Here is a 23,344-nt window from a genome sequence, read left to right on the forward strand (position 1 = left end):
ACCGGTATGGTAAGAGCATCGGGGACAAATCTCTTCCCCCCAGATGGCCCAGCTCAATTAGCCATCAAGATCATCGCGATTTGGCCGTCTTTGACTTTGCGTCCTGATGGGAATGGTTCTTGGCCAACAGCAGCTGCCAACTGGTATCCATTTATCCATATAGACGGGCCTAGACAAAGGAGCATTGTTTGCTTTTCCGGCAGGATGCAATAAAATGCAGGTGCATATCCCGCATCCATCTCTAGGTTCCCAGCTCCACAGGCTGACTTCATCGGCAGATGCACTTGGAAAAAATAATTGGGCTTAAGTTAGCCTTACAATAAACCACAAATTTTTTTCAATTTATTCTCCTTGAGTTTCTCTCAGTGCATATCCTTTTGGCACTGCATCCGAGTAGTCCTGCTCTCGTAGCGTTCTCAACATGTTGCCAAGTCATTAACTTGAGCCTGTTTTTGGCTTTTGTTGCATGTTTGTGATTACACGAATGTGGGGGCATACCAAATGTAGCACGGAGCACGAGGAGGAAGGGAGGGATGGGGGAAGGAAGCGAAGGATGGGGGTCAGGACTGCAACAAAAGCGGCCAGGACATGGACATGAAGTTGGTGTTGTTGCGCCTTGAGCGTTTGAGCCATTTGAAAATTGCAGCAGGGGTTGCAAGCAACCACTCCGAGCAACTCCACCTCCCTCGCTTGCACCAACCCCACCCTCTCCCCCATTTTGGCCAACGCCATTGTCTAGTTTTTTATGAGTGTGTTGTTGTATTTGTGTCGTGCTCATGTGCGAATTTTTTATGGCTTGAAGAAAACAACCCCCAAGTGGCAGGCGGCACACTTGTGTGCGTGTGGCAATGTCAACTGGGGCGTCTACAAGCTGCTAAGTGCACTTGCCCACCGTTTCTTGGCACAGTCCCTACCCCCGGACTACCTTCCGACTGCTTCTCGGTCCCCTTCCCCTTTCCGCACACATGTAGCTTTTCTTTTAGCCATGAATACATAATGCCCTGCACTTGAGGCGCACTCTTTTCTTTGCCTTCGTCCTGCCTGCGTCCTGCCGGCGACAAAGGCGAGCGGCTAATTCAGATGCCAGATTCCAGGATCCAAGGGTCCGTCAGATAAATGCATTCTCTAAATGTTGCAAAAAGGATGCCCCTTCTCATCCTCTCCCGTCACCGCTCAAGTCCAAAACAAATGGAAACCCCTTTCGCCAGGATCCTTGGGAGAGTGTGTGTGCCTTCCGTTGCCAGTCGGCCGGAAAGTAATTAAAATCTGCGCTTAAGTGCAGCACTCGAGAGTCCTGCAACAAAAAACACAAAATTGTGGCTCAAAGAAATATGAACAAACAAAATTTAAACGGTGATATGGGAAAAAGGATTTGAGGTCCTTTGTCAGACGACATCTAGTGTGGGAAGAGCTAAACTAACGACACAAAAATCAACTAATAGAGCGAACAAAAATCATAGAAAATATTTCTTTATCCTTGAAGCGCCTCGAGCGCCCTCTACAGGGTATAAAATGTGGGAACACTCTTTTAGCAGAGACACCATACCACTGAGAACACTCGTAAAGAGGAGAAAGTGGATTTCTAAAAAGGGGCGAGTTGAAAACATCGCCAGCTCGAAAACATAGATTACTTTCGACTCAAACTCAAAAAAAAACTCAAACTCAAATACTACCCCTACTTACTCAAAAAGAAGTGCAGTTCTCCTGGAAATCAAGGGGCGGAAAAAAGACAATTTGAGTTAAACCGCCCCTGACGACTTCTGTACATAGGCATTACTGCTATGTATCTGCCATTTCTGGCAGCTGTGCTAATTAATCCAACTTAGTAATTGAAAAGGCTATTGGAGAGTCCATGGCATTGGAAAAGGACAAATTTCCATCGTATGTGAGATATTTGCATTGCCGTAATGCCATTTGTTCCTATTATTTATGCATTAGACAGAAGTGACTAATTGTAGCATAAAATAAATAATAAATAAAAAGAATTTATTAAGAGTCTAATTAAAACCTTCAAGAAACATGTCACCTATCAACGCATATTTTGTAATGTTTTCAAATGCGACAGACCATGGAAATTCTTCTCGGAAATAGCTCCCAACCTTCAGATGCTTTATTAAATCCAGGGCCTGGCCCAAAAGTTTCCCGGGGCAACAACGGCGAAGAATGCAACGAGTTTTCAATATGTTGCAAACATTTTCTACATTACCCAAAACTTTTTCTTGCCACACGCAGCTGCCGGAATAAAGTTGCTCGTTCGAAGGCGGCAACAAAACTAAAAAATAATCACAAAAACGTAAAAAAAAATATTGAAATCCTACTCCTCCGTCATCATCTGAAAAACATCATTGTTCGCTTCGGGCACAAGTTCAATTCTCAAATGCAAACTGCAAATGAGCAAAAAATTGTCAGCACCAAGGAGATGAGGGGGAAAACTGTGAAAATTGAAATGAAAATTACCCATTGTGGCATCGGCAGCATTTCAATTTGAGTTGCCATTTTGCACGTGCCCGGAGAGAAGGAAACCTTCTGACCCCACAGCACCCGCCTCATCCTTGTCATCCTGATGCTCCATGGCTGGTTGCCTTCGACTCGTTCGGCTCCTTTACGCCATCCTAGAAACCCTCGTCCGCGCCCCCGTGCAAAAAGGACCACCTTCCCTGCCGTAATCTTGGCAAATGCCTGGGAGTCTTGCATTTTATTCATGGCCTTGGTCCACGTCCGACTTTATTAGTTATTTTCCGCTCAATTTGTGTCCCGGGGAGGCAGGATAACAAGAAAAATTATTTTCATTTCATTCAACACATTCATTATGGCCCAAAGCAGTCCTTGTCCAGGGCCACACCTTGAGCTTCTTTTGTTGGCAAGGCCTGCTGGAAAAATAAAAGGCTTATTAAGATTGTATTTAACGGAATATCTTTTGAGCCAATAATGCCTAACTAAGCACCATTCAGGCAGAGTGTTAGTATTTAAAGGAGGAGCCACTCCCATATTTAAAACTTTTAAAAAGTCTTCCAAGAACAGGTGCCAAGATGGCCAAATCTTTTGTTGCAATTCACGTTGATTAGCCACTGATGGAGGTCGTGTCCGGTTTCCAGTTCTTTGGGAACCACCTCAGCCGGTGAATCCTTCACAGTAAGTGGGAAAAGTTCACAGCTAATTACATTGGTTAGTTAAAAGTTTAGGCACAATTATCAACACTTTCCAAGGCGCAACATGATGGGGCACAAAAACTTGCCAGACACGCCCACCTAGCGCCCACTCTATATAAGCCAAATGACGTGAATAGACCGCAAACAGTTCCCGCCCGAAAACTCAGTGGAAAAGTTACCGAAAATATGGAAAAGTCAGTGGATAATACACCCAGGACATTTAAGGACATGATGAGAGTGCCAGTACAGTTCTACAGGAGCATCGGCGAGGACATCTACGCCCATCGATCCAAGAATCCGTTGAGGTCCCTCCTGCTGAAGGTCTATCTCTACGCGGGATTCATAAACTTCAACGTGTTAGTGATTGGAGAGATCGTGTTTTTCTTCAAATCCATTCAGAACTTTGAAACCATTCGCTTTGCCATTGCCGTGGCTCCCTGCATCGGATTCTCCCTGGTGGCTGACTTCAAGCAGTTCGCCATGGTCTATCACAAGCAGACCCTGATTCGGCTCCTGGACGAGCTGGAGGACATGCATCCCAAGACCCTCGAAAAGCAAAAGGAGTACAAAATGTCCAACTTTGAACAGACCATGAAGCAGGTTATCAATATCTTCACGTTCCTCTGCTTGGCCTACACCACGACCTTTTCTTTTTATCCTGCGATCAAGGCCACTGTGAAGTTTCAATTACTAGGATATGACACCTTCGATCGGAATTTCGGCTTCCTCATCTGGTTTCCCTTCGACGCCACCAGCAGCAACCTGGTTTACTGGATCACTTACTGGGACATTGCCCACGGGGCCTACTTGGCGGGAATAGCCTTCCTCTGTGCCGATCTCCTACTGGTGGTGGTCATCACCCAGATCTGCATGCACTTTGAATACATATCCATGCGTCTGGAGGAGCACCCTTGCCACCCAGGAGCGGTAGAGGAGAACAAGGAGTTTCTCATCTACATGATTAGATATCATGACAAGTGCTTGAAGTAACTAAGATATATTTAATAGAATTTATAACTACATTTTTGTATTTCTTGCAGACTCTGTGAACATGTGAATGATCTGTACAGCTTCTCCCTGCTCCTAAACTTTCTGATGGCCTCCATGCAGATCTGCTTCATAGCCTTTCAGGTCACTGAGTCGACTGTGGAAGTGATCATCATTTATTGCATCTTCCTGATGACCTCAATGGTTCAGGTCTTTATGGTCTGCTACTATGGTGACACCTTAATAGCAGCGGTAGCTTAAATGTTTATAAAATCTATGACAATTTTGTGACAATTTCTGTACCACTTTCAGAGCCTCAAAGTAGGAGATGCTGCTTATAATCAGAAGTGGTTCCAGTGCGACAAGTCCTACTGCGGAATGCTGAAGCTCTTGATCAAACGCAGCCAGAAACCAGCTTCAATTAGGCCTCCAACATTTCCGCCCATATCCCTGGTTACCTACATGAAGGCATGATAACTTGTACTATTTGAATATCAAGAAAAATATTAATTTTTATTACAGGTCATCAGCATGTCGTACCAATTCTTCGCCCTGCTGAGAACCACCTACAAGGATAATTAAGAAAAATCTTTCTGGTAGCTGATTAGTGTTGATTCGAACGACCTCTTGAAAGAAATCCTGCTCCTTCCTGACCCTACAATTCTTTTGCCAATCGCTACCATGTTTAATGACGCCCTCGACACGCTTTGATAATATTTAATTAAAAATCGCATTTAAAATTAATAAGCTTAAATGGAGACCAATGGCGCCTGGCCGAGCACAAAAATCCGGCCAAAGCTGGAAGCACACGAGGCAAACAAAATAATATTTTTTTCGAAAGGAATATTACAGCACCGCAGTTCACAAAAAACCAGCGCCAAGAACGGGGGGCAAAAAAGAAGAGCAGTTGGTAAAAAATCGCTATACAAAGAGGGGGAGGCAAGTCCCCCAGCCCCATGTCCCCCATAATTTCCACCATTTTTACACTCTCCCCGCTCTGACCTGGTAATAAAAGGAACAACATGAAACGCAATCACAATCATCGACAATAATCTGGCAGCAACAACCAAAAAAGAGAGAAAAACAAAAAAAGGAAAAATGCTTATTATAAAATTTCACAGTTTTTCAATGAGCAAAAAAATGAAGCAGTGGCCTGGGAGGATGGGAGGCTGGGTGGCTGGGGTGGAATGGCATTGCCAATGGCTTTTCAAAATCATAATGGCAGCTAGTAACAAGAGTTTTGTGTGCAAATAGGTGGCAGGGGCAGTCCTGGCTGGGGCGGAGGCGGGGTATAAGAATTTGTTTTGCCATGGCGGGCAACCGATCAGAGCCGGAGCTGGCAAATACCACGTCAGCAGGAGCAGTTCACCCAGCCCTCGGTTACACTCGAAAAAAGGGGGGTCCCTAAGAGAGACAAGTCCTTAAAGGCAACTGCAAGACTTTAGACAAGTTTAGAACTTTTTCCATTTATATTTCTTTCATCTCTAAGCTTTTTAGGAATCTCTCTATCTTATTCCTTCTTTATCAGAAAATCTATTAAACTTTAATTAACTAAACTATACATTTTTTACTATTTTTTTTACAGAATTCCAATCACATTTCCTCAAAGTTAAATGTAAAACATGAAATCGTATTTCTTCCTATGTACAACTCCGATGTGCACGTCACGCGCGACCACTTAAAAAACCTTGGCCATCCGACCCCCACTGTCCCCTCGGAGAGTCCTGCCTTTGGACTCCCCATTACCCCACCGCCCAGGACATCCCCGGCCCGGTCCCTGCCCCTGCTATTTACTCAGCCCCCTTGCCAGCTCGTTGCGTTTTCCCTTAACAGGCCGTTAGTCGTTATTATTTTGGTCCATTGACGCTGCGGGCCATTGCTATATAGTGTGTACACAAGGCGAAGAAGCGATTGTATATATATACAACGAGTCCTGCATACATAAAGGAGAGGGGGTGTCGGGGGGATTAGAGGAAGGGCATTATGTACCACCCCCAGGAACAGGATATGGACTCGAACTCAAACTCAAATACAAAATCGGACCAGCCACCCCCGGTGACGTTGATGTCCCGTATTGGAATCGCGTTCGTTTCGTTTTGGTCCTGGTCCTTGGTCCTTGGTCCTTGGTCCTCATCACCATCTCACCATCATCATCATTGCCGTCGCCGTTGCCGTCAGAGAAAAATGTGGAGAGGGCTGGAAAAAAAAAGTGGATTCTCCACAGGCACCACCAGGAGGGCAATTTTTATAATTTTAGTCTCGTTTGCTTTGAATTTATTTTTTATTTTTCCTTTTCTCCGGCGCAGCTTCTTTTCAAGCTTCCCTCGGCTTGACTCCTCCCACAATATTATTCAGGATTTCGTCCTGTGGCGGCGGGTGGATGGTTTTTTTTTCTCCCCTGGCTTGTTTCTTTTCTAACATTTCTTGTGTCAGTCACTGGAGGCGGTGATGGAAAGAGACAGCCGTGAGCTGGCAGCGAGACGAAGATGGAGAGATCCTGCCCGGGCTCACACAGATTCACTTATGGCCTTTGTATTGGTTTTCAGTTGACGCTTTCACCTCCAACCTGCCACCACCCACCCACTTCCCTATCTAAAGCAAATGCAAAATGGCGTTGACTGTATTGATTTTTGATTTATTGCCGATTTGCGCTGCTGGTGGACTGTTTAGGACAAGGTGGCTAATGTCAGGCTAATAATTAGTCATCAGAGAGGTTGCTGTACTTGGTTTTCATATTTCATATTTTTTAGATAAAAAAATGTTAAGTTCTATAGATACTACTTATTTAGATATATCTATAGATAGATACATAGTTATTGTCTATTTATTTCAAAGAAATTGTATTAATTTTAAGTGAAGTACTTTGTTCTAGAATCTAAAACCATTAGGATATTTCTTATATCATTAATTCAACTTTATTCGAATTAGATTTAAAATCTACAGGACTAAATATCCTGTCGAACTAATTTCCATAAGTATAAAAAGTACATATATTGTACCAAGTAGATCCTTGTATCTTAAAGTCTTCAGAATCAACTTTAAATTCAATTAATTAAGGCTATTAAGTATTCTGTTTTCTGTCTGTGTATGCTGTATCTGTATCTATCTGCTAAGTGCACATCATCTAGTGACCATCATCAGCTTCTATCGAACGTCCTTTTTCCACGGCATCCACTCCATTTGCTGCTCATATTTCCTGTCGCATTTTCCTTCCAATGCTAATGGGGAGGAATGGAAAAAATGCCGGGCACAAACTACGCAAATACGTTAAGAAATCTTTTTATTTTGCCCAACATTCACGCTCATCAGCTTTTAATTTTGTGTCTTGCCCGGGTCTTGTGTCCCGGGCGCCGGGTCCGGGGACCTGCCTCCTTAGAAGTGTCCTGGACGAAGTCTCAGCCTTGCTTGCCTCCGTCCCGTGGCAACCAGCGCTAATGAGACCCGAGCGGAGAGCTGCCCGGGCAACTTTCCATTACGTCGACTTTTTCCAGAGTTTTTCCCTCATTTTTTCCTTCGACTCTTGTTGTGCTTCGTTTGGAACCTTTGTGCAAGGACTCTTCTCGCTCCCTGGTCTCGTTGGCTCCTCGGGGGACAGCAAATGTCCTTTTGGCTTGTTAAGAAAATGTCGCTCTCTAATGCCCCAAAGTGGGGCGGGGCCGGGGGCCACGACCGGCTAGTTGTATATATGGATGTTGTTGTTTTTCCTTCGTCGCGCTCTTAAATTAGAAAAATGTAAATTTATTTTAATTAAGATAAATAAGTAACAAAATGTTTTATGGAAATTACGTTAACAACGCGTAGACAAGAGGGTGACGGGTGGGAGTGGGTCCTTTGGGTGTGGGGTATGGGGTGTGGGGCAGGACACCGCAGGACACCGCAGGACAACTGCTTTAGCATGCAAATACACATAATCAGCAGGCAGCAGGCAAACAGCTAACAAACAGCAAAAAAAAAAAGAGCCAAGCGATTGTTGAAGGACCTCCATCTCCTTCGGCTTTTTCCTCCCTCGCCATTGAAATGGAATTATTTTTCCCATTTGTATATTCCGCCATTTTTTTACCGCTTTGTTGAAAAGTTTTGTTGCCTCGCATTTTTTTCAGATTTGTATTTTTTATTAACGTCGATCGATGAGTGATTCCCGTTTATTTGCATTGATTACCCATGGTACACAGACTTTTGACCGCCACTGTTATCGACACTCACAACGTCTGATTGTCGATGTTGAAACTTTTAATTGAGTGCCCCAAACTCCTGCTCGAACAATTAATAATATATTTCTCCCTGACTCCTGTTCGAATAATCACAGCATTAATAAAGTAATAAAAAATATGAGAACGCATGAGAAAAGTTTTAAATTCGCGTTGAAATTCGATTATATTTGTGAATTTGGTTAAGCCCCTACAGTTGCATTTATTTAATTAATAGTTCGTTTTTTGCCAATTGAGGATTGGGATTTCAGAAAGTGTATTCATATTTTGATACATGAAAGCCCCCTCGAGCTCTCAAGAGCTTCATCTTCCAGGGCCCAGCAATCCAATTAAGTAATTACTTGGTGGAGTGTTCGGTTCCATTTTACAGATTGTCAACTTCTGGTCACGATCTGCCATAAGCCACATAATTATGTTTCAAAATTCGTTTCCTTCGGCTTCCTTCCCGCTACTCATCCTCGAGTGCGTTCTAATTTCTTCGCTTAGGACATTAACTACTTGGCACCCAGAAGCCCAGCTCCACTGTGGCAGGACCTCCTCCCAGCCCATCCAGTTGTTTTCTGGCGACTTTTGCTTAGCCCGCAGCCTGCTTTTCGAGCTTAATGGTTTAAATATTTACTCGTAATTAAAATTCAGCTTTATGCACATCACATCAAGTGCATAATCACAGACCAAACCAGACCAGACCCGGCACCGAACGAGCGGGCAAGGCCATTGAGACAATTTTTTAATTTCGAGAGCCAAGAGAGAAGGAGCTGCCAACGCCCAATGCGGCTGACACTGCCGCCAGGAGTGGCGGAGGATGCACAAGGACCTGGCTATGAATGGGCCGAAGGATATGGGCCAGGCGGTGGCAGGAGCCGGTCGGTCGACATTAGCCGTGGAGCCGGAGTAAGCAACTGAAGATTATGTCGCCCCCAAAGTAAATGAAACTTATGCACAAATTACACAAGTCAGTTGCTTGGTATCAACATGAATGCTCTGGAAAAAAAATATTTATTAAATAAGAATTTTTAGTAAAGAAAAAACAAGTGACTGAAATTTTAAAATGATCTCCCAAGGCTTAGATATTTTTCTAGACTTGAAGTAAAAGCTTTGAGATATGGCGTAAGCTACCATATTTCTTAGACACTTCTATATATTAAATAGAATATTTTGTGCAGTGCATTCCCCCCTGTTTGACCTGCCCCTGCCCTATGAACCTCAGCTCCTCTGCGGCGGTCTATCCATTCCACTCCAGGCGGCGTCAGCACTGGACTCTCTGCTCATAATTAAAACCCGAGCTGAATGAAATCGCATAAAATGAATTAAACATTTTAGGGCTATTTAGGGGCGGTGTATGTGTAAGCCAGGAGCGGACTACAGAAGGCGAGTAGTGGGTGGGTGGCGACTGGCTGTATTGCTCTTGGGACAATTGCAGCGTTAAATGAAATATTAATGGCATGGATGTCGGCAAGGAGGCGGCTCGGTTCTTTGGCTCTAATAAAGCGATGCTCCCCGAGCAGGGTAAGCTTTTAATGATATATACCTACAATATTTTTCCAGCAACTTCCACCACTGTTGTTGTGTACACACACACACACACACGGATAAGTTTTTCAAGTGCATCATTATTTGTTGCAAAAAAAAGGGGAACAAAAAGGGCTAGAAGCTGGAATCTGGGGGGCTGGTTGGGCAAATTCAATGCACTGCATTTTTAATACCAACGCAAGGTTTTCTCTTCTTTTCAATGCCTCAGCTCAAGTGCATGCCACACCCACTGCCACGCCGCCCTGCAGCACTTCATATGCAAACATTTATGATGACGCTGAAAAAAGGGGGGCGGCTGTGAGTGAGCCATGCCACCCCGGTGGCAGTGGGTGGGGCTGGGCACAAAGGTAGCCCGTACCGTGCCTCCTTTGTTTTCCACGGGGCGGCCTGCATGTGAGCTTACGTGCGTCTGAGTCGGCTGCAGGCCGCATAATGGGATGTCTGATGAAGCTCTTAGTCGGCATAATTACTTTTTTTTGCAACCTTTTCCATTCGCTTCTTGTGCGTCAGCAAAGCAAATGATACTCTCCAGGACCTCCACTCTGTCCCCAAACCCACGAGTGCATTTCAAATCAATCGTCGGCACTTCCAAATCAAAGGACTAGGTCAAACGTATCAGTCTGGGTGTTAAAAAGGATCCAATTGAGGGAACAAAGGATCTTGGATTCGGAATATTATTCTCTTTTTTCGGAATATCTACTAACTAATATCAAGCTTAGATGAGGTGGTTTCAATTTGAAAAATTCTAAAAAAGGATCTAAGAGTCTGAGTCTCAGAACATTTCTTAGACCTCAAAATAGGATGCTTTAGGATTTGATTTAAAATTCTCGACGGAAAGGAACGAAACCAGCAGGAGGTGCCCAACCACTTGAGTGCCAATTAAAAATGTGTAAATAATTTCTTCGACAATTACGGGCCAGACAAAAGGCCTCATTCGAATATGAATATGAAGGGGGAATCGAGTCGGTAGTCACAAGAAAGGCGAACCTGTAGCCGGGACCACCGATGGAAGCGAATTTATGGCAACTGCATTAGCATAGCGGGGTTAAGGATTGTCGAGTGCCGAAGAAACCGATGAAGACGGTCCTGAACGAAGGTCCTTTCTTCGCTCGCTGGCAAATCATAAACATAAATCGTGGGAAACGACGAAGACGACGGCGGCAATATTTAAATTAGATGGAATGTCACTTCACGTACACAGGACACCATCCTGGCAGGAAGGATAATGCGGCATTAGAAACTAAGGCAACAGTTTTGTCAACGCGGTTCGGTGAAAGGGTGAAAGGATGAATGCCCTTTAATGAATGGAGATCGTTTTTTGGTGACTGCCGTTTTCTGATTCTGATTGTGTTCTCACAATGCTGCGATCATCTCTGCTTTTCTGTTTTTGTGTGTTTCCGTGTTTGGGATTCTGATTGCGATTGTGTCAAGGGTCCTGGTCCAGATCCAGGATCCTGACTCTCACCCTGGCCTATTTTTCCCTATTTGCACCAATTTTAATTGAATTCCTACCTGAATATGCCCGAAACTTGGCCAGCTGCATCCCGAAAGGGGTTTAATTTATTCCCATTCACCGGAGATATTCATATGCGAAATGGATCAAATATTTTCATAAAAAATACCACAATATTTCGTCATGGATACGACCGGTCTAACCGGTTTTGTATCATTTAATTTTATCCTTTTTATTTCGGAAAGAAAAGGATAATCCTTCCTTCTTGGGCTTTCATCAGTTCTTATGGTGAATATTTATTTTTTTTAGAATCAATATAAAATCTCCAAACTAGACCAAAAATGTATATTTTTTACACCATTTTCCCTCAAAAATTTAGGATAATAAAAAAAAAGCTTAGACAGCAGCTGGGTGTTGGGTGGAAATTCTCCATTTTTCTGGCAACTTAATTTACGCTGAAATCCATTTGACTTTATCTGACATTCCAATCAAGTCGTCTAAAAATTTGTAAAAAGAAAAAAAATTATAATGGGATGTGAAATAAAAAACTTGCCAACAGTCACGTCGTACAACTTTTGCTACAAATTTTTTTTTTGTTTCAGAATCCATTCCATTTATTCGCTTTTTTTTAAGAATTTTTTTTTTTGGGCTAGGCGTTGATGAGGAGGGAACTCCCTCCTGAGTCCTGAGTCCTGAGTCCTGGTGATGATCGTGGGGTGGCACTCGGCTAATGGCAAAGGACCACCCCTTGCAGCTTCCACGTACCGAAATAATTCAATTGTTCGTGCCACACAGAAAACGACGCGGAAAAATTAAAATAGTGTGGCAGAGTGAGCGTAAAAAAAACAGAAAAAAATGCCCAAAAAAACAGTATCCTGACAACAATATTGCTGCGTACTTATGGTCTATATAGGTGAATATATAAACCCCATGGCAGGGGCAGAGGTTACGTCCTGTTTGCCGCTTCTTCTTACTTACGCACATAATTTCCGGTGGGTTTTTATTAAATTTTTTTCAGACGCTTTTTTTTTGCCTCTTTGAAATCACATGCTGACATATTCTCTTTCAAATATAAAGGACCCAGGGAAAAAAATAACAAAAAATTTGTAATTTTATAGCCAAACTGTAACAATTTTTTGTGTCCTGCTTACGGGGTGTTGTTCACTGGAAACGAAATGAAATAAAATAAAAAAAGCGCTCACTTTATGCTCTATAAATTTTAATGTAAATGGATTTTCCTCTGTTGTGTTTTCGTTTCGCTTTGCGAACGCTTGTTAGCTTAAAAGCGCATTGCCACTGACAAGCTGTCTTTTGCATTTAGAGTTATAAATTCTGACTCAACTCGACAGGAAAAAAAGACTGTTTTTAATATCCCAAAGTATTTACGGGAAGTTCGAATCGAGTGAATCGAATTTAGAGACAATCCTTGGGGAGTTGTTTAAATGAAAGGGAGAACTAGATCATTAAATGATTACAAGGAAGTCTTGGGTTTGGTAAAAGAACTTTTGGATGAAATTGTAAATCATATAATCTATACTAACTAACGTAAATCAGAACATTGAAGATGTAACACTTTTATAAAAAGACACTTGCAGAAGTCAATTTTAAATATTAATAATAAATATATACGCCAAACTTTACATCCTCACTCCCCAAATTCATCTGATTAAATGAACCTTCAGTCCACCAATTACAGATACATTTTCCAAAAGATTTCCGCAATGGGACAACTTCATCAGCATCCATCACAGTTTCCACTAACTTAAAACCACATTAATCTGCCCTGAAAAGTGAGAACATCAATCAACCAGAGCTCACAAAAAATAGAACAGCAACAGGCAGGACTTCTCCCTCATTTTTTTTTTTGCAAATTTATTGACAAACAAATGGGATTCTGACGCGACTTCCAGCGAGGCAATAAAGCCGAGTCACAGGAATTGTCAGTTTCAAGTGCTTGAGCAAATTTCACAATGAACCAAAAGTAAGCCTATTAACCTTTTTCATCTCTGTCACAAATAGAAAAAAAATGAGGGGTTGCACCCCTGACGGATCTCACCCCTCGTTGAAAAGTCAGGGGTTAGGGGCCCGATCAGTGCTCACTTAGCTGGCAATGTTTCTGCTACAATTTCGGCTTATTGATCGATTGTGCGGTTGTCATTGATTGCTGTATCGATTGTTGATACTCCCATTACGAAAATAAAAAAGGAAATTCGTAATGAGAGGGGTAAGTTGCTACCCCCAGGGGCTGCCACAACTTGCTGCTTATAATTGCATTGTCTGTGGCAGCCGAGTAATTATTTTAATACTTTAATTTGCCACCTGAGTTCATTGGCGCCTCCCGAGGGTAAGCCTCCACCTGCCCCGCGCGCCACGCTGACCCTTTTGTGCGACTCAGATGCCAAATGGAAATGCCGCAGACTCAGACAAACCAGCCAGAAGAAGTTCCTCTTTTGGTCGAAAAGCTCCAAAGGGGAAACCGCCAAAAAAAAGAAAGAAATTAAATGTACAGTCATCAGAGTCAGTCGACACCTTGGCACTGCAGGAAATAAAAATGCTTTTAAATAATTACTTACAGATTTTTATATCTAAATTTCAACTTTAAAAAAGTTTATGTCAGAAAATTTAATAAATAAATATTACAATTTAATTTTTAAATAATTGTTTGCCGATTTTTTTTTCAAGAACTCATCTACGAGGCCCTCTGGGCGAGTCCTTTTAAGGGATTTCATTAAAAAATGCCTCAGCTTTTCCGTTCGCCATTGCCACATTTGCAAACCGCAGAAAGTTAGAGGAAAGCCATTGAAATAACCATAAAAAAAGGAAGGCAGAAAGCTAAATGCTAAATGAAAATGCCTTTAAGCTGAAAGCTGAAATTTCATTTGGCTTGGGCTCACTAATATTTCTTCATTAAGTCGCATATTTTTGAGGGCATTTTGGGAAGGGCATTTTGACGCCTTGGAAAATATTTTCCGGTTAATAAAATTATTTTCAGCTCTTCGTTTGCCGCTGGCCAATTCAGTCTGGTTAGAAAACTATTATTTTTCACACAAAGTACAATATAAACTCGCCGCGGGTGTCCTTATTAAATTCGTTGATTTTCTTTATTTTTGTTGGCTGCAAGGAGCGGAGGTTATACAGGAAAACTGGAAGGGATCCTCGCCACGCTCTTGTAATTCCTTCAAGGGAAATCTTTTCAATTACAATTCGTGCAGATGGCTGCATTTCCTTGGCGTTTCTTTTTCTACATTTTTCCCGGCTTTCCTTTGGCTTTTTATCTGAATATTCCTCCATTTTTACTTGCTTATTTTTTTTAACCAGTTTCCTCGTTTTTTATTTTTTTTTGATACTGCTGCCAGGCGTAAAAAGCAAACCAGAGGCAGACAGTGGCAATTTCTTTTCATTTCGCGTGTCTCCTGTTGACAAACTGCTGTGCCCTGCCCCTGGGAAATCCTCGAGTGGCGCTGCGACATTGTAAGGATGCTCGAGACCACGCCCCCATGCTCCTTCCACCTCCAGCTGCTTCAAAAGGTGAGCCAGTGCCAGTCCAAAGGCGGGGCGGTGGTGCCTTGCAGTTAATTAGTGTGTGGTGCGCACTTCTAATTGCATGTGACAGATGCTGATGCTGCCAGCTCGACTGCACTTGGGTCCAGATAAAAGACCCCATCACCCCGAAGGCTTAAAATGCTGACAATAAGGGGGCCAAGTCTTTACGACTTCATAAACCAACTCCAAACGGGTTGATCTCTCTGCAGCCATTCATAATTTGATTGCAAGCTATTAGGAGTTATGCCAACGTGGCTTTTTTTGGCAGAAAAATAAAGCTAACATTCCCCAAATCTTATCTTGAAATTTCAATCTAAATTCTAACCAAAATCCTAAAGATTTTTGCATATTTTAGATTAAAAATTGTTGCTAATATTTTTAATAATTTATTACAATCATACTTTACATATATTTTTATACAAATACATATATTTTAAAATTATATCCTTTCATTTACCCTCTGGAACTTTAGGCGGAGTTCCCAGACTTGGTTTCGCAGTTTTAAAGGCTTCAGGAGACATGGGAGCAGCCAGAGTAACTCCCAAAATGGCGAACAGCAGAATACAAATCTTCATTTTGGTTTCAGTTATTAGTCTACTTAAATAAAATCGAATGTTCGCCCGACTTTTTATACCATTTCCAGCTCTGGAGTGAAACAATCGATTCGGCTTAGCTTTAATGTTTTTTTTTACAGTATAATTATATTATATTTTAAATTTGATTATTTTCATCTTAAATTAGTAATACTTCAAATTTGTGGGTGGATCTCAGACACTACTTTTCATATAACTTATATAATACCAAAGTTTGTTTTAAGTTTTTGACTCGGCTCAAAAATTGTATAAAATTCAGCCAAATCGTACAATTTTTATATTGTAGAAGATATATTTATTATATATAGGGGAGTAATATATTTGTTCTGCATTATGTTCTGCAACTAAATTGTTTCAATTGATAGTTCTGAGACACACAAATTTATGCAACACTTTCTTTAAAGAATCTATACCTAGAAAAGTGAGTTAGGGTTGCGGTTAAGATAAGTATCGGGTGTTAATCAGTCGGAAAGATCGGCAATAGCCATCTTTTCCTGCTTTTTTTTATATTTTCAATGAATTTTTAGTTTAATGTAATCTTTATTTTATTTTTTAATTCCTAGCCATTTTTGTGACAACTCTGAGTGGCGGAGTTGCAGCGCTACAAGGCCGGTGGTCGGTGGTACGGTGGTCTGCAGAGTGGTTTGGGCGGTGCCAGATGCACGTAACTTACGCCGGTGGCTACAAATTGGAAAAGCATTTTAGTACTAATGAAGATCCACCCATTGCTTGTAGCGCCATCGAACATGAAAAATGATTATGGCCAGGCCAAGAGGCAAGGGATTACCACTATTTAAGGCTGCTATTTAAAAGAAAAAAAGATATTTATTTCAATGATAGAGAGAATGACCGTCGGGCAATAAAAATTAGTTTATGCTTGACACTGATTGAGCAGATTCCCTAATTGACCCACTTTTTATCCCCAACTCCTCACTCCCCACAGCGATGCGAAAACGCCCTCATTTTGTCGCTTATCGATTGCCGGGGGTACCGCCTTCTTTTTCATTCTCTCTTGGCGAACAACATTTTTATAAATATGATTTGTGCATTCATTAACATTTTCTGAACATTCGAATGGCTGGATTCGAATAGAAAAAAATGAGTTACCCGATTTTGTCATGTTTGCTGACAAATTACAGCTGAATTTTTATTTACACGCCACGCCGCAGAGCTCTGACATAATCCGCTTAAATGCATTGGGAGCCTTTGCCATAAATTCCAGTGCATTGTTCCATGTCACTAAATCATATCAACAGCGACAATTTATGCCAGCCCACACGACCATAGCTCCAGATTCAGATTCAGCTACAGATTCGGAATCAGAATCGAACTGGAAACTATCGTTTGGGTGGACCAATTAAAATGCAAGAATTGTTAATGCCAGACATTAAAATTCATTATTATTACATACGTTTATTGCTTCAATCGGCCACTCACAGATAATTGTTGTGGCTCAAATGCAAATGTCAAATGCCTGGCGAAAACGCTTTAAGCCATTTAGGCAGCTTAGCCACTTCAAGAGGGGGCTAAGCTGGGCTAGGCAAGTGCAGAAGTGCCAGAGGTGTTTACTAGCAAAGGGATTTAAAGTCTAAATTAAATATAAAATAGAGCTATTATAAGAGCTACTTAAGACTGGTTTAAATGGTTAGAGAAAACTACATATTTTTTATATATTTACCATTCCCTCTTGAAAGCTACTTCCCTGAACAAATCAGCACCTGAGACCTTCTATTTATGGACAACTCCTACTGTGTGTCAAACGCCCCAAAGACCAGCCCCAGTCCATTTTTAATTAATTGACAATAATTTCATTTATTTCTTGTGTCAGAGGATTGAAGCTTGGACCTCTCTATCTATCGTATTGAAAATAAATTGTATTATATTTTAAATGCCAAAAAAACATATACAAGCTATACAAGCTAAGGTTTCTAATGGATGTCATATGAACTTTTTACGACTGGCTGCCAACTTTTAATTAAATTCAGTAAATTCTTACGTCAGACAAGTGGCAAGAGATAGCATTGCTCCTAGAATATAAATTTATGTACGAATATATCCAGATCATGTTGTCGTCCGACTTGGTTAAGTGTCATTAAGGTTGAAAAATGCCCCAACATGCAGTGCCGCGTGTCTTAGTGCCTGCCCACCAGCCGATCGACGAACCAATCAAGTCTGCTACACGGTAAAAAATGATTAAAAAATCAAAAATATATTTTAAACATATTCCTAGATCTAGAATTAAACTTAAGGTTCAAATGCCTTGCCATGAAAGCAAGAAAATAATTACAATTAGTATTTTTTCGTTCAAAAAACTAGTTTTGGAGTTGTAGTAGCTTTTTCTGTAGTTTCTACCATGCTTATTGAGTTGTTAACAAAAGTTGTTTTCGATTGCCAACCAGCTGCCTGGTTGTCTGTGTTTGTTCCTCTGAACTTTTGTGTCTGATGCGCGACAGTCTGTGAAACCTCCAGAAGGGCAGGCAGGCAGATCGATCGATCTACCCTGTTTAGTGGAAGTGACCCCTGACCTTTCAGATTTAGAGATGGCGATGGACCAGATTAGATACCAACAGCTGCTCTCAACCCAAAGGGTGGCTCAGGAGAAGGGCGGGACCGCGAGGACCTCTCAGTTGGCTGAACAATAAAAGCTGCTGGCCCTTTCACTACACTGGGGAAAATATTGGGTCTAAAAATAAATTAATATCATTAATTTAATGATGAATCTGATATATAAGTATGGGGAATAAAAATGGATGATTGATCTTAATATTACTTTTCAATGTTCTGTGTTTTTTAGACACTTATTTAAGGCTTCTGATTAAATACGAAGTGTTCGTTTAGTATCAATACTTATGTATGTAAATGAATCATAATAAATGTTATATTTTTTTCAAGTGTAACCCCTCTTCGAAGCACCTACCCCACTTACTCCTCAAAACCTAAAACTGGAGGAAAGCAGGCAGCCAAAAAATTCATTCGCAAAACATTTTTAATATGCACGCATGGTGACCCGTGGTTTCCTCCACCCCTTTGCCTGATTTTCAGTTTATTGCGAGATACTCCTGTTAGGTCCTGGTCCACGCTCTGGTCCTGGATGGATGGTCCGGCTAGACAGCTGTCCTGCCCCTGCCTCTGGCCCTGTAATTACACAGGGCATTTGCTTGGCCTTTGTTTTGTGTTCGCGTTTTTTTCCAAACTTATTTCCAGCCATTCGAGGCTGCCTTGTTTGCATATCCTGGCATCCCGTAGAAGGATAAAGGCGCGCGCTTAAATAAGCAATTACCGTGTTCCAGCGACCAGCATCCTGCCAATGGCCTGCCCAGCGTCCTGCCCGACAAAAAAAGGGTTGAGGTTGAGGTTGACGTAGAGCCACTCGGCCAGGACAAAGCGCCGAAAAAGGATTTCAAAAAGGGGGAAGAAAAGCAGCATAAAAATAAAAGCAAAGAGTACATATACATGCCCGGCTGTCGGTTCTGATTTAAATCTTTGGCCATGACATGTGGCCGCCAGACAAGGTCCAACCCGAATCCTCCATTCCTCTTCTCTCCAGGTCCAGGTCTCCAGGTTTAAATTTCCATTTTTTTAGATATTTCCAAAATCCAGAGAACAACCCGAAAAATCAATAAGAGCCGGGCTTTAATAAACAGTCGCGGCCGGCAAGTTCAAGTTCAACACTTGATAATTAATTTTCCAGGGCCAAGGGGGAAAGTAAAGTGCGTGCCCCGGCTCATTAGCATAACCCCCTTGGTGTCCTTCGTGTCCTTCGCTGGATGCCATGGAAAAGGGTCGCGTCGACTCGGGTCGGGTCATTGTGCTTTTAATTAGAAAACATTCCAAGGGCAGAAGAGGATGGCCAGAAGAGCAAGGCCACCAGAATGAAAACTCATTAAGATTTCCGCATAACCCTTTTGCCGCGTCGCCTTTTGCTGACCCAGTTTTTCCGGGGCCAGCCATCCGTCTGACCTTCCTGTCCGGTTTCCGTAATTAAGCAATTAGCTAGAAAACACTTTCGCCCTGCGGCACTTCCCCTTCTGCCAATTTGTGGGTAACTGACCCACGGCAAGATGAAGTGCTTTGGGCCAGGTGTATATGTACATATGTACGTAAGGGATCCCCCTGTTTTGTTGCTTTTTGTGTTTTTTTTTTTTTTTCTCTTACCATGTCTTTCATCGGTGGCCATGAGTCTGGACTTCCTGTCATTCGTTTTGGAAATCGCGACATCGTGATTGCATTTGGCATATGTGCACGTGATGCTGACGGGCCCCCTTTTTCCCCAGTCCTGCCAGCTGGCCAGAAGGCCAAACAACTGGCCATTGACCAAGTGCAGTGGCGGTGGCGGTGGCATTCGTTGCAGCTGCCCGGCATTGACACATTTTTAGCTTTATTTTCAGCACTTGGGGCTGGGTTCCCACGCTCTCCTAACCCCACCTCACTCAGTATTCGGGGCTTTGATTTAAATTCCGAGTGTTATCTTAGTGTTGGAAACGGTTCGTAACACTTTGTCCTTTTTATCACCAAACGTAGTAGGCCCATTTATCTGAAATACGGAAATCGATTCCCGAAAAAATCATATAAAAGGCTTACACATCGGAAGGAAATTCAGTCTTGTGACACCCGTCTTTGGCTCAACATCTCTTCCCTTCTTGGCTTTTTTACTTCTTTTCTGATGAATTCAACTTCTGAATAAATTCATCTTAATATTTTTATGAAAACTAATATACTTTTCAATGGAACTTATTTAAGGCGGTGATACAACAATGCGGTTCCTCATACTTTTATTTTTATTTTTATGAAATATATACTTATCATTGGAACTTATTTAAGGCGGTGATACAACAATGCGGTTCTCCTATTTTTTATTATTATTTTTTTTTGAAATATATTCTTTTTATTGGAACTTATTTAAGGCGGTGATACAACAATGCGGTTTCTCCTATTTTTATTTTCATTTTTCTGAAATATATTCTTTTTATTGGAACTTATTTAAGGCGGTGATACAACAATGCGGTTTCTCCTATTTTTATTTATTTTATTTTTTTAAATATATTCCTATCATTGGAACTTATTTAAGGCGGTGATACAACAATGCGGTTTCTCCTATTTTTATTTTCATTTTTCTGAAATATATTCTTATCATTGGAACTTATTTAAGGCGGTGATACAACAATGCGGTTCCTCATACTTTTATTTTTATTTTATGAATTATATTCTTATCATTGGAACTTATTTAAGGCGGTGATACAACAATGCGGCTTCTCCTATTTTTATTTTTATTTTTTTGAAATATATTCTTATTATTGGAACTTATTTAAGGCGGTGATACAACAATGCGGTTCCTCCTATTTTTATTTTTATTTTTATGAAATATATTCTTTTCATTGGAACTTATTTAAGGCGGTGATACAACAATGCGGTTCCTCATACTTTTATTTTTATTTTATGAATTATATTCTTATCATTGGAACTTATTTAAGGCGGTGATACAACAATGCGGTTTCTCCTATTTTTATTTTCATTTTTCTGAAATATATTCTTATCATTGGAACTTATTTAAGGCGGTGATACAACAATGCGGTTCCTCCTATTTTTATTTTTATTTTTATGAAATATATTCTTTTCATTGGAACTTATTTAAGGCGGTGATACAACAATGCGGTTCCTCATACTTTTATTTTTATTTTATGAATTATATTCTTATCATTGGAACTTATTTAAGGCGGTGATACAACAATGCGGTTTCTCCTATTTTTATTTTCATTTTTCTGAAATATATTCTTATCATTGGAACTTATTTAAGGCGGTGATACAACAATGCGGTTCCTGATACTTTTATTTTTATTTTATAATTATATTCTTACCCATGGAACTTATTTAAGGCGGTGATACAACAATGCGGTTTCTCCTATTTTTATTTTTATTTTTTTTTAAATATATTCTTACCCATGGAACTTATTTAAGGCGGTGATACAACAATGCGGTTTCTCCTATTTTTTTTTTTTATTTTTATGAAATATATTCTTTTCATTGGAACTTATTTAAGGCGGTGATACAACAATGCGGATCTTCATATTTTTATTTTTATTTTTATGAAATATATTCTTATCAATTGACCTTATTTAAGGCGGTGATACAACAGTGTGGTTCCTAATATTTATTTTAATAGAACTCTAATAGAACAATGTATTTGCTTATTATTTATTGGCCAACCAAATCGACATACTTTGCAATACTATTGAGCTTTCAACGGCAGCTGCATTCATTTTATTTTTTTATTTGTGCTCGTGGCAAAAGGACTTAGATCGATCTGAAAGGAAGTCCTCTTGATCGCTCTGAGAAACTTGATTTATGGTAGAATGCCTGGCTAACGTCCTTTCGCCGTTGCCCAAGGGACAGGGACATAAATAAGATCTTGTCTGAGATAGTCAAGCAGACGATAGGATAGCAAGACAACCTGAATTCTGGCTGTCGCCTTAAATAGACGGCTAATAAGGCACAAAGTTGATTTGGTGCTTATCGTATAATGTATAGTTTGGTCTTTGTTCTCTCCTCTTAAAGGAGTTCACTTTAATTCCTTAGCAGTGAACTTAAAAGACATATTAAGGATACGAAAAATTAATATTTCTGAAGCAACTGATGCAGGATATTTATTTTTTTAGTCGTCTAATATTCATATACATATTTATTAGAAAAAATTTTCAAATAAAATGTTTTATGGCTTCTGTAATGTGTCCTTTTTAAATTTAAATATTTTCCCCATGCCTGTAGTGACTGGATCCTGGCCTGGGTGGCCTTATGGCTGTTTACCGTCGTATTATGCTCCCCGGCTTGCCGGTTGCCGGTTGCTTGATTCTATGAGAGGCGGCTCTTGCGCCGAAACCAACTGAACCGTTCACCGGCGGCCAGGGCAAAGGTCATGGGTGGAGTGGGAGTGGGAGTTGGAACAAAGGAGGGGCATGGCCTAGCAACAATTGTGGCGCTGTGAGCCTACTTTTTGTGCCTCTGCCGGGTAGGTTGCTAACCGCAAATATGTTCCCGATCTCAGTCGGATGTTTTATATATTTTTTTTGCCCATTTCCTGGGCTGCCATTGCAAGTCAACTAATTGAATGTGCTAAGCCCCACCAACACAAGTGCAGAAAATAGCGTAGTATGGCGCATTAAGCGCTCATTTCTAGATTTCCTCTCCTCGGCCATAATGATTTCGCTTCCAGGACCTTTCAGTTCTATGGATGTATGCACTAAGAAAAATAATGTGCTAGATCATATTTAATCTACTAATATTCATTCTATTCCTGATATTCATGGCTATAAATTTACTATTTTTGTTATAGTAGTTTTAACAATTTTTTCCAGTAATATCCTGATTGATATTTTTTGTTTCTGTGAGAAAAAAATCCAACACTGATGATGATGAGGATTCCTCCATTTCTCGCTGCATTTGTATGGGTAATTACGCTAGTAGATGCGCTTGTGTGTGTGTGTGAGGGACGTCTGCTGAATGTCCGTGGCCATGGGGTGGTTTCTGTTCGCAGTTTTTTTTTATACTTTTTTTTTTATATACACTGTTTTTAGCATTTTTTTCCGTTTCCGCCTCTCTCTTTCTCTCCCCCAGCTATCCAATAGCCTGCCCACATTTTTTGCGTCGGAAACCGCCATTTTTTTTTTTTATGTGCTCTAACTACACCGCCCCGTCCCTTTCACTCATCCACCCCTGACTTCCGCACCCTCGCACTGGAATTTCGCGCATTAGAAAAAAATGTGGGCTGTGTTTCGTGGCCTCTGGAAGTGTGAGGGTGAATGCCACTATGTGGCATACAAAATGGATTTTTTCTGGATTTCTAGATCCTAAATACACGTACTTAAGCAGCCATGTTGTTTCTATTTA

The 23,344-nt window shown here is 41.0% G+C and overlaps 1 protein-coding gene and 1 long non-coding RNA gene across 2 annotated transcripts; one reads left to right on the forward strand and one right to left on the reverse strand.

Moving 5' to 3' along the window:
• The first annotated feature begins 3,220 nt into the window (after positions 1–3,220).
• LOC6506472 (odorant receptor 67c) lies at positions 3,221–5,169 on the forward strand. Its single transcript, XM_001957767.4, has 4 exons — positions 3,221–4,135; positions 4,190–4,388; positions 4,449–4,604; positions 4,659–5,169. Exons 1-4 carry the CDS (start codon positions 3,336–3,338, stop codon positions 4,716–4,718), a joined length of 1,215 nt encoding a protein of 404 aa, XP_001957803.2. The 5' UTR covers positions 3,221–3,335; the 3' UTR covers positions 4,719–5,169.
• A 1,857-nt stretch (positions 5,170–7,026) lies between these two features.
• LOC26513641 lies at positions 7,027–12,345 on the reverse strand. Its single transcript, XR_001408909.3, has 3 exons — positions 12,306–12,345; positions 11,387–11,824; positions 7,027–7,852 (listed from the first exon to the last, which is right to left on the reverse strand). It is a non-coding gene; the product is annotated as an uncharacterized LOC26513641 (long non-coding RNA).
• Between the last annotated feature and the right edge of the window lie 10,999 nt (positions 12,346–23,344).

Source organism: Drosophila ananassae, chromosome 2R (genome assembly GCF_017639315.1).
Source record: "Drosophila ananassae strain 14024-0371.13 chromosome 2R, ASM1763931v2, whole genome shotgun sequence".
In the NCBI taxonomy this organism is placed as follows: domain Eukaryota; kingdom Metazoa; phylum Arthropoda; class Insecta; order Diptera; family Drosophilidae; genus Drosophila; species Drosophila ananassae.